General features: G+C 39.7%; 1 protein-coding gene across 3 annotated transcripts in view; it reads left to right on the forward strand.

Annotated features, from left to right (window-relative positions):
- The first annotated feature begins 6,260 nt into the window (after positions 1-6,260).
- AQP9 (aquaporin 9) overlaps positions 6,261-12,101 on the forward strand; it is a 30,005-nt gene continuing 24,164 nt past the window's right edge. Inside the window, exons 1-2 of one of the 3 annotated variants that reach the window (XM_030498286.1) lie at positions 6,261-6,378; positions 6,665-6,793. In XM_030498286.1, the coding sequence (XP_030354146.1) occupies positions 6,692-6,793 (102 nt within the window). In that variant the 5' untranslated portion in view covers positions 6,261-6,378; positions 6,665-6,691. Of the gene's footprint in view, positions 6,379-6,408; positions 6,794-12,101 lie in introns of those variants that run through there. The other 2 variants (XM_030498287.1, XM_030498285.1) reach the window with 2 other exon arrangements.

The raw sequence follows: 12,101 nt of genomic DNA on the forward strand, positions 1-12,101 counted from the left end.
GGTGGTTTAACCCAGCCTCTGCAAAATAGCACCCGTCTTCTCCTGCAGAGCATGCATGGCAGTGAGCGGCAGTGCCTCGGGAGGGGGCTGTAAAGAACGTGTGCCCTTAACTGAGAACTTATAGGCAATGTGCTCTTGGTTGTAGGGATCCTATTCTGAATTTAAATATATAAAAAACCTTTCTATTTTGAATTTCTCTTCAATTTACCTGTTTGAATTTATTATTTGTAAAGCACATCAAGCCTCAAATGGATTGACCTTCTGCTAAAGTATATCACCTAATGAATGGATGCAATTAACCAATTCATATTGGAATACTGCACTTTCCAGATCACATTTATCATCACTAAATGTGTGATTTAGTTTGCAAGTTTAAATTTTTTATTGTTACCCTTTAAACTAAAGAAATAAGTCTTATATTTAATTACCTGAACTTACATATTCAATTAATAGCTTCATTACCTTCATGAATATAGATACCACACAGAAGTAAGAAAAGATTGCTGCCTGGGTCTGCTCCTACGTACACCCTATAAAGGGTCTGCTATGAACCTCAGAACACTTTTTTTTGATTAAAAAATCTTAACTGGGGAGTTCTAAGGAACTGGGCCTGGCAATCCAATATCCGGAGATACTGGATCCTGAGAACACGAGCCTGAGATAAATTTAGTATCTGTATAGTTAGTATTTCGTATGTAAGAGGAAGCAAAGCTTATGTTTCTGGAAAAACAGAAAATTTAAACATCAAAATGTTTAAATGAAATGAAATTAAATTGACTGGAATTAAAAGAATGGAAACCATGCAGATTGGCACCTCACCTACTAATGGACAAAGGATGAGTGGAGCATGGAGGCAAAACAAACTCTTGCTGTAGGAAAGAGGGGACAGAGCACCAGGAACAGCAGCTCTTACAGCAAATACTTCTTCAACAGAGTCTCAAAACGTGACTCAAGGATGGCATCCTTGGGGGGCTATGTCAGTGGGAGACAGCTATAGGTAGGTGGGTTGGCGAGTGAGACACAGGAAACACTGTCACTTTCCTGATGGTAAATAGGTTTCAGAACCACAAATCAGCTGTCCTGCTTAGCTACCTCTGGTTGGTTGCCAAACACATTACCTGGCCTTTACATATCAGTCAAATCTGTCATTATCTTTGGCTTTCATGTTAAATTTCTTTTATTAATTGGGTTGGCTCAGATCTCCTGCTCTTCACAACACTACAGGTAGACATAAGTCTCAGGGTGTCTATTGCTGTAGGGAATCTGTGCCATGTAGAAAGATGAAAGGCTTTGATAATCTATCCCACTTGGGTTATGAAAACAATAGGGCTTCAATCACTGCAAAGCCTGTTGGATGTACTTTGAGGTTTTCTCTACACTGCAAAGATATATTTACCAAGATATCTTTTGTTTTTAATAGCAAAGCTGAATTTAAAATTTTGATCTCAATTTCAAGGGCTTTTTATAAGGAATTTGGAAAAGGAAAGAGTTTTTTTAAAAAGAAAATGCTGTCAATAATCCTCCCTTACATTTACTTCTTGTGTACATTAACGGTTTGAGAAAAGGGAATATGCAGAGAAAAGAACAGGGAATTGGCTGCAACAAAGCATTTGTCTGCACAAAATTGATCTATTCCTTAAAAGCAAAATTCTTCTTGTACTAGAACAATCTTCTTCCAGATGCATTCAGAAAGTCAGATGTGCCCACACTGTAACCTACCAGATAACCTTATACTAGAGCCATAACCAGCACATTCAGAAGGAAGCAGAGTCTAGCACAGCACATAAAACTGGTGCATGTAACATCTGTACTGCATTTCTCTAACACTTTCACGTTTTGCCAGCACTGACAGTCCCATCATGCAGCCCTTTGGTGTGGAACATTATCTGTGCCCCACTATGACAGCGTGGCTAGCATGGAGATTAAACCGGCTTGGAAGCTCTCAGGGCCTATGTTATACACAGACATGTCTGTACAACAGCTTTTAAAATTTACTATCCTCAGTTATATAACTATAGGCAATATATATATATATATACACACACACACGTAGTAACATCAGTTATGCACTGAGGCCTAATGGTGGGCCCAGCCAACTGAGAACAAAGAAAAGTTTTTGGTCCTGCTTTAGAGAAAGTCCAATTTAATTCTCCCTGAAATCAGTGTCAGCAACAGTGGACTTCAAGAAGCTCTGAATTGGGCCTTAAAAGATTACTGGCAAAAAGCTTGGAACACCTGTATGTGGTGTGGTTTTGATCTCATATTTGTGATCTGGACTGGAGCGTTTTATTCTGACACTGAAATCACAGAAACAGAGAAGAAAGAACAACGAAATTCTCAAGGAGTCATCTTGTCTGCCCTGTCCCTCCTCCAAGGTGTGCTCAGCTAGACCTGTGCTGCACATTGCAAACGTGTGCCCCCATGAGCAGTTTTTCACCACAGACTATAGCAGAGAAAGAGGGATGATCAGAAAACACAAGAACTAAAGAAATAGGGATTTTAATGTACTCAAAAAGCTTAGAACACTGAATTACAGTGTGTTCAGATCTTCCTCACCTGATTTTTTTTCTTTTAGTTCTCCAGCAGCAGCATCAATCCATAAGCCAGAGAACATCCTTTAAGGACCATGCAGCAGTTTCTGTATGAAAACATAAATTAAGCAAAGGCATTTGACCAGGGATGTTGATTATAGTAGATGTACACATTCAGACTTTGCCCAATTCAACTAAAATCAGCAGATTTAGACTTAAAAATAACTTGGCCAATATTATTACAATACAAAAAAATAAATGGTGTATTTATAGCCTTGGTCTCTCCAGCTGTGTTGGTTTAGGTTTTATTACATCAGTAATAACAATTTATGTGTTACTCTGAATAACGTGCTATTAAAAATTCTGTACAGTATATACTGTTACCCATGGGATTTAAACTGTGGGAGCTATGTGCATATTTCTCTACTTTGCTATTTCTATAGGAGTGAAGATTACTATAAAAATGGTTAGGTTATATACACTGTGTGAATTCCTGCTCTGCTTGAATACAGGCAAGAGAAGAAATAGTTCAGTCCAGACTGCCTTGGGGTAAGGGTCCCAAGGGTCTTAGTCTTGCAGTCTAAGTTCCACTGATCACACGTTCAGGCATGACCAATATCATCAGCATGCTTTTAGATGTCTTTAAAGGATGCCAATAGATTTGTGAGGCACAACTTACCTTACCAGAATCCATCTGATGTTTCTACAGAGCTTTATCTGTGTGTCTTAATGATGTTATTCTTTACATCAGTTCCTCTAATTTTCCTGGCATAGAAGTCACATTGACAGTTTTGTAGTGTCCATGATCACCCTTGGAGGGCTCTTTTGAAACACCAGTGGATCAGTGGTACATTTCCTATGTTCTATTTTGCGGGCATTAGGATCAGGTTCAGCAAAAAACAACCCTCTGGCACTAGGACTTCGGTAGCTGAACATTTGAATCCTTGGTGGAAACACTACACAGCTCCAGCAATTAGTTACTGTTTAACTTATCAATTTCTCTTGAACTCTTTCTTATTGACAATTCATTTTAGGACAGTTCCTCCCCCTCAGCCCACCTAACATTTGGTTCTTTAGCAAGGCAAATAATTCTTTTAGCTTTTTAGCTGAGGAGATAGGCACCTTGAATGCTGCTTCTACATTTTCAGCCTCTGTTGCTTTACCTACTTACTTTCAGGACTCCTCTAGTGATGGAATTTGAAAAAAGTTTACGTTATTACTTCCACATTCTTGGCAAAATCTTAAAACCTTTTTGGTCAGCTCTGTTGTGGTTCTACATTTGACAGAGTTTATCCTCTTCCTATGTTCCTTGCTTATATAAACTCAATTTTTGAAGAATGTCTGCATTTTCTTCCCTCAGAAAACACAGCTGTCAATGTTTATGGGTGGCACTGCCACTATCCTTACCATTATGACTCTGGGAGCAGGGCCCAGGTGAGAGAGATCAGTAGAAAACAGTAATCACAGTGTATTTTCTTTCCATTGTTCAACCAGGTGGTCCGCTGCATATGACCAAAGGCAGTAACAGCAAGCATGGATCACATGGGTTAGTAATTAAGGACAAAGCTTTCATGGCGTTTACATTTACATTTTACTTGTCTTTCTTGTAATGCTAGGTACACATTTGTTAGATTTGGGAAATGTCTTGAGAACCTCTTTCTGAATACAACAAAAGAAGTAACGTAATTCAAGTTTCCTGTGCTGCCCCCTTTTCTATTTGAAAATGACTCCAAAGTGTAGCAGTGACTTTAAATTGCCAATTGGCAAAAGCTGGAAGGATGTACCAAGGGAGCAATCATCTTCTATGTACTCTGTTCTATACTTTCGTAGAGCATCTGTTTGAATCTGATTATGGAAGTGAGAAGGACCTTTGCTCTAACTTAGCATCATGCTTCTTATTACTGGAGTTAAATCACATGATTTCTATAAAGTAAGAAAATCTGAAGAAAGCAAATGTAAAATATGCATATTTGTGTCAATTCTCAACCCTTTAAAGACAAAAAGACTTATATAAGGAAGGCAACATGATCTGGACAAATGAGTAAGGCTTTGTGTCTCTGACATGTTATTGCCCTACTGTTAGTTGCAAAATAGCATTAATGCCTTCACACCTGTTATGAGGCTAAACAAAGAGGTATCTGCATACTACTTTGTGAGGGAGACCTGCATCTGCACAAAAGAAAGAACTGCTGTGGACATACAACTAAAAAACGCTTTCATAAACATATTTATTTATTTCTCATTTTCCTGGAAGACAGGAAGTGGTTTATCTCATTCCTGCTGTAATGAATGGCCTCCCTAGCATCCTCCCTCAGCCCTACTGTATACATAATTCTGAAAGACTTCTCTCACAAACATAATAAACATATACTTTAGCATGCTGTGACAATTAACATCCTGAATAATATCTTTGTTTTGCAGTGGTCTAGGGTAAAGGTTTTCAAAGCACCGTACCCAGGCTATTTTCAGGGTCTTCCCAGAGGCAGCTCCCAGCTGTCTGTGCAAGTGCTGACTTGCATTACAGGCAGGACCTGTAGCACTCCTGTGAGAGAGCGTGCCTGCTGCTGCACAGGTGCTCACCTGGCTCTTGCAGCACTGGTACGGATGGAATCGTCTCATAATTCATCAGCTTTGCTTTCCACAAGTCATCGTTTTCTCAATCAGCTAAAGGCAGGGCAGTATTTAAATGCGGAGGCAGAGAAAGGCAAGTAGAGGGACACAGAAGAGTGGTTAAGGATTAAAATTGGGTGGTGGGGATGAACTGGATGGTTAAGGGATGAAACTGGTGGTGGTAAAGTGACTACAGCTGTAGGGAATGTGCATGAGGTCCTAGTTTGAGGCAAGGAAGAGCACTGATGGGATAACAGAAATGACCCATTTGCCCAACCCTGTAAAGCTCTGTCCTATTCACAGCAGTACTGACAGACCTGAACATATTTACCACCAAGGTGAAAAAGGTTTAGGACACATAGAAACCAAGCCACTGAGCATCTGCAACATGTGCCAAAATAATCTACCAAAACTGGGCTAAGGGTTTGGTGTCAAGTCAAACGACAAAAAAACCTTGTAAATCACCCAGATGGCAAGTCAGTCAAGTCACTATCTCATCTGATAAACCATACAAGACACTTCAGAGATTAATAGGGGTTTTTTGTGGGTTTTTTGGTTTTTCTTTGTTTTGTGGTTTTTTTTTTTTTGGTTTTTTTTTTGTGTTTTTTTTTTTTTTTTGGTTTTTTGGGTTTTTTTCCCCTAAGAGGCCCAATTCTTTGAGACATTCAGCAACCTCATGTCTTAAGATCATGGAATATAATAGTATCATGCTTCATACTTTAACATCTGTGCACTTTTAAGCTAAACATATTGGAGACATGTAGTCATTCAGTGCCTCACTTGCCTATACTGCATTATAGGGAGCCACTGGCCCGAAGGAGATTTCGTTAAAAGTTCCTAATTTATTCTGCCTCATTGCTCTTCTGTAAACAGGACGGGTCACTAGAGAGCAAGGCATTTAATCCAAAAAGAGTGTTGTGGGTGGATATACAAATTCGACATACTATGCCAAGGTAAGATTCCTCATTAGCGATTGAAATCCCTCAGAAGTGACAAGATAGGAGCTTTTGTTTACAGGGTAGAGCACAGCCTTCTCATGAGCATTCACTCTTTCACAACCTCCCCTTGAAAAGGTTTTGGGCAGCCAATAAGAGCATGGTTTAAATCCCAATCTAGGTCAGAGGGAAATTTTTAACCATATTTTGGTGTCTGTCGTTGTGGTTTCTCTTTTTGCCTTTCTTTTTGATCAAGGTGACAGGAACAACATTTTATTCATTTTTACTGGAAAGCAGGAAAGGTAATGATTAATCCATTCTGCAAGGAAAAAAAGAAGAGTTCTGGTTGTGAACTTACTGGTATTATCTAACCAGTAAAAATAGAAGTGTACTCAGAGAAGGTACAGGATGGAAAACTCATGATGAATTGTTAGGGCATGTTGAGCTGGTTCTGTCAATGCCTGCAGTCAGATGATTTCACTGGCTGCACAAGATGAAATCTCATATTTCAATGTATAAGTAAAAGTGTCAAAGTTCAGCTGAAGCAGGGACGAATACAGAACAAAATTTGTGTGTGTTTGTAACTAGGGCACCAGAGCAATAGAGGAAGCCAAAATGAGCCGGAAAAGCAAAAGGAGTTTAAAGGAGAAATTTGCCTTGAAGAACAGCTTGGTTAAAGAAGCCCTCTCAGAATTCCTGGGAACTTTTGTACTGATAGTAAGTGTCAGCTGCTTTCCTTTCTTCCTACTAATCTAATGTTGGGCAGTGCTTGTAAGGGGACATGTATGCTTTTTCTTGTACTGTACCAGCAGCGTTACCAGGTTAGTGCCTGACAAACATTGTACAGCCTTGAATGAACTGCTTCTATTTATGGTAAGTTTGTAATTCCTTTCTTCATCTCATGTAATTACCACTGGCTATTAAAAACAGATAGCTCTCTTTATTACAATTGTCTGATAAGCATTTGATTTCATCTAGGAGCAGAATTTCAGTTAACTACCACATTGCGAAATATCAAAATACGCAGAACAAATGTTAATAATACTCTTGCTTTTGTTTTGCAAAAACTCTGCAGTTTATTCTACTTCCACTTCTGTGCACAACTTCCATTTGCTTTAACAAATATATTGTATTTCACATTAGGAGAATTTTAGCCAAGTTATTTTCCTGTGCAATATAGAAATTTAGCTGTGTGATCTGTAGTGAATTTATTGGAAGTTGCACTGCCCAAATATTCAGAGGTTTTGTAGTTAACTATTTTTTGTTTTAACTGTACTACATAAATTATACAGTTACCAGGTCCTGTAGTACAGCTACTATTTAGGTAAATAACAAAACTCCTCATTTTCATATACTCGGATTTAGTTTTACTTAATTTCTTGCTCAACTTTTCTGTGTATTTTGTACTGGGACAGAGAGCTCTACCCTGTGATTCACCAGGGTAGAGAGCAGACTCAGTAGCAGAGCTGGAAGTCGAGCAGCTAGAGTATTTATGCCAAACTCTTTCTTCCTCCTTTCAGTCTGAACAAAACAGTCTCGCTTATTGCTAAATATTTCATAGTGAGAGAAAAAAGGAGGGGGAGGGAAGGAAGCAGGCATAGGACATAGTACTGACATAACATATTTTACAACTGTAACTATATTTTAGCTAAATTTCAAGTAAGTCATCTAAAAAATTTCAGTGCCTCATAAAATACATGAAAATAATGGTCTTTACTACACTTGAACCAACTGAAGTGCACAGGCACTGAAGTAACATTATTCTCAAATTTAATACCATCCATAAGACATCATTACAGTAAGGAGCACATTTAGAAGCAAGGAGAACAAAGCACTTTACAAACATTAATGAATTAAGTGTCACAACACCCTGGTAAGGAGGGGAAATGTCATTATCTTCATTTGATATATTAGCAAACCTGATTGCAGCAGACGGCACAGGAAGCCTGCGGCAGAACTCCGAATATAACCCAGATCACCTGACTTCCAGTACTCTGTCCTCGCCACAAGATCATCCTCCTCTTTCCATTAATACAACTAAGCAAGTAAAGAAAACATATTAAAGTGCAGATTAGATCACAAATGCTATTATTTAATGTCCTGCTGCACAAGACTAGAAGGAAATGCGAAACCCAGAGCCCGCTTTCTAGTATATTCACCACACAAATGTAGTAGAAAATGAAGCTACAAAATTGTTGTTGATAATCTGAATTTCTCAATTTTGGTTTACCCTTTCCAGTTTCAACCTTGGCTTAGAACAGAGAAAAGCTTTAATGGATTAAAAAGCTTTTTTTTCAGTGCTTGAGTATCTCAATTTATGTTTAGACAGCACAAGTTAGTGGCAGTAAAAAACATTTATTGTGAATGAACTGACTTTTCTGCTGTTGTTTATTGCTATTGGTTTTAGGCTCTGTCAGCTAGTAAGTAGTTTCTCTTTAAGAACAGATAAATATTAAACCCTTAACTTACATTGGAACTAATGAAAAGGGCACCTGGTAAGTCAGAGGGCAGAAATCCTTGAAAAACAGATACCATGTATGCAAAAGAAGTGGTAACTTTCTTCCACTGTCCTATTACTATGTCTTATTCTTGTTACAAAGTGAAAGTGAGACCAGAGTTCACAGCTTATAGCACAGTTGATTCAGATCTCTGCTGAAAGCCATTTCATGTCACTGTGATAGGTTTTATAGCCTGTGGGGAGCACCCATGCGAGGGAACACCCATGCCAGGGAGCAAGGCAGGGATGAGCCTTTCTATTACCAACAGAATCTGTCTGGAAGTCAATGCTAACTGCACATATCTAATTTTGCCACCAACCTAGCACTTCTGGAAATCAACTGGGTGGAATTCTGTCCTCCAAATCACCTATTTCCATTTTGCTTCTGGAGAACACCACCACAGATCACATACTGTTAATAGTATGTGGTCTGTGATGTTGAGTAGAGCTTGAACTACCATCTTCGGCAACTCTCAAACCTTGCAACATTATTGTCCCAAACTGGAAAATGTGGAAACTAAGATTAACTTCAGGACATCTAGATAGTGAAATCACTTACTTGAGGCAAACCTCAAGCCTTCACCTGTGGGTGAGGACTCTGCCTGCAATCTTGAACAGATTTGAGACAAGAAGCCTGGAGAAAGTCAGAGGGTATACAGTTTGGATACCATTTCTTGGTCATCCCTACTTAATATGCTGTGGTTTGCCTTGCAGCATGGTCTCAGAGCACATAAACTGAATTATTTTCAGAAGAAAGTAGAAGGTGAGATAGAATCATAGAATCATAGAATCGTAAGGGTTGGAAAGGACCTTAAGATCATCTAGTTCCAACCCCCCTGCCATGGGCAGGGACACCTTGCCCTAAACCACGTGGCTCAAGGCTCTATCCAACCTGGCCCTGAACACCGCCAGGGATGGAGCATCCACAACCTCCCTGGGCAACCCATTCCAGTGCTTCACCACCCTCACTGTAAAGAGCTTCTTCCTTATATCTAATCTAAACTTCCCCTGTTTAAGTTTGAACCCATTACCCCTTGTCCTACGACTACAGTCCCTAATGAAGAGTCCCTCCCCAGCATCCTTGTAGACCCCCTTCAGATACTGGAAGGCTACTATGAGGTCACCACACAGCCTTCTCTTCTCCAGGCTGAACAGCCCCAACTCTCTCAGCCTGTCTTCATATGGGAGGTGCTCCAGCCCTCTTATCATCCTCGTGGCCCTCCTCTGGACTCGCTCCAACAGCTCCATGTCCTTTTTATGTTGAGGACACTAGAACTGTACACAGTACTCCAGATCCAGAATCACAGCAAATGTACTGACCATTAATGGATACTCAGTCCAGTGGATCAGACTAGAGATGCTCCCAAGTAATCCCTCCTGAGATGTCACAGTCAGGTTATCTGAACCAGCTGCTTGCACTGCACAGCCTGACAATACAGATATAACGTATGTGATCCCTTCTTTCTGCTTACCAAAGCACCTGGCTTCAACCCCTGAGGGTTCAGTGAGAAACACTAAACTCTAGGAACCTGGAAGTGCCCTGCTGTATAGGCAGATCTGATGGTACACAGAGCAGCTGCCATTATCACCTGCCTGAGTAATCCTGCTGGTGAGTAGGCTATTTCACTCTTAGACATATTCTGCTGGGGTAACAAGTATTTCTTCAGTATCAAGCCTCCCCAAGCATAGCACAGCTTCCCTAATTACACTCTGGAACAAGAACTGGGGCAGAAATCTCAAAATATATACAGTCCATAACCAGATGCAAATTACATGTAACTTTGGTTGCTGTGTTCACTTTATAAGATTCTATCAACCTGAGAAAATGTTACACTTCACCTCTTATGTGAGTTTTATAAAACAAATGGAGCAATGCAGTTTTAACATAATTATGTTTGCAGTACAGGCAACAAGGAGCACACATTTTGCTGGGTATTTATATTTGCAGATTATTTGTAAACTTCTGCCCCTTTCTTGTATCTACCTTGGTGGTATTTACCTGTCTCATGGTAAACCCCCAACCTGCAAAGTTTAATTGTACTATTTGTAGTTTAGAATAAATATCAGCAAAAAAAAACCCTCCAAAACAACCCAACAATCTACCCATAAAGTTTTCAATGAACATTTGAAAACAATACAACTGTTTTCCATGAAATAGTGTAACATACACACTGTGTTTGGAACCAACTTGTGGGACTGGTCCCCCCAGGCTACACCTAGGCAACAGGTTCCTGAGGTGAGAGAACACCCGCCCATTTGTTCCATGGTGTCTGAGGGTGATTGTGCACACACACATTCCCCAGCCTGTGACACAGCCTCAGCCTTCTGTATATGGGGCTGCCCAAGGCCACTTTGCGAAAGCTCCCTCTGGAGAGCTTTTTGTTCCCCAGCGTGTCCTTCTGGCTCAATACATTTCCTCTTGGGGCTCCTCTGGCTTACTATGGGGGACAACATCTGGGTGCCAGGCACAAGAGTTGTCAGGAAGCTGTGCTGCATCAGACAGATGGTTTATGTGAATTTTCAGTGAGCCTGTCTGCAACTCACCTATCCAGCTGCCTCTCTGCTTTTAATCATCCTTCTCTCCATATTTCCACTTCGGAATTTGGCTGCACTGCTCTCAAACAAAATGGGATTTACTCTGGCTTATGCCATTAAGTGTATCTGAATAGGAACATTTCCAAAAAAGAGATGCCAAATTGGCCATGTGGCTTCCTTTACCGGCTACTGCTCACCTAACAGTCTCTATTTCATTGTCACTCTTAAGAGCATCTTACTAAACACAGTTTCCCAGAAAGGAGCTGCACAGGAGCCAGTGCCTCCTGAGCCCAGAGCATCTTACACTTCCGTGCTGAAACAGAACACAGGCTTCCATTTAGCATATAAAGACAAGTGGGTAGTATAAATATTCCTATCCTAAAACTTAGTCTCTAACCAGAGGTGGGGAACCTCCTGCAAAACTCCTACTGAAGCAAATGTGTGCGTGTGTGTGTGTGTGTGTGTGTGTGTGTGTGTGTGTGTGTAAAAGATGCAGTGCATGAGCATGAATTGAATGCATGACACCCCATATTGCAAATAATCCAACTAATGAGAAGAAAGGCTATTTATCTTTTGCTTATCAAAACCTTTTTATCTTGTTTTCATATTCTGACCACTTAAATTTATAAAAGTTATCACTCCTGCTTTGTTGTGGAGTTTGTGTTGCCTGAAAAATCTTTTAAATATGACATTCCATGGGTTTGCTCAGTCCAGAAGATGAAAATTTATGCAACTTTTCCATATCTTTCTTTTTATGGCCTTAACACTGCATGTTAATTACAATACTGTACAGTAATATAGCATGCATTAGAATCCTCATTACATGTTATTACAGAAAGCAAATGTAGCTTTTGATCATTCATTCCTTAAATAAGTGTTTAGTGTTTAATATAAAATTAATACTAAGAAATTTCAAACAAAGATAAATTCCATGTTCTGAGTTTTTGTGAAAGGGAGACTGTATAGGATGAAATTGCTCAGCGAGTTTTCTTT

Source organism: Strigops habroptila, chromosome 9 (assembly GCF_004027225.2).
Source record: "Strigops habroptila isolate Jane chromosome 9, bStrHab1.2.pri, whole genome shotgun sequence".
NCBI classification, from domain to species: Eukaryota; Metazoa; Chordata; class Aves; order Psittaciformes; family Psittacidae; genus Strigops; species Strigops habroptila.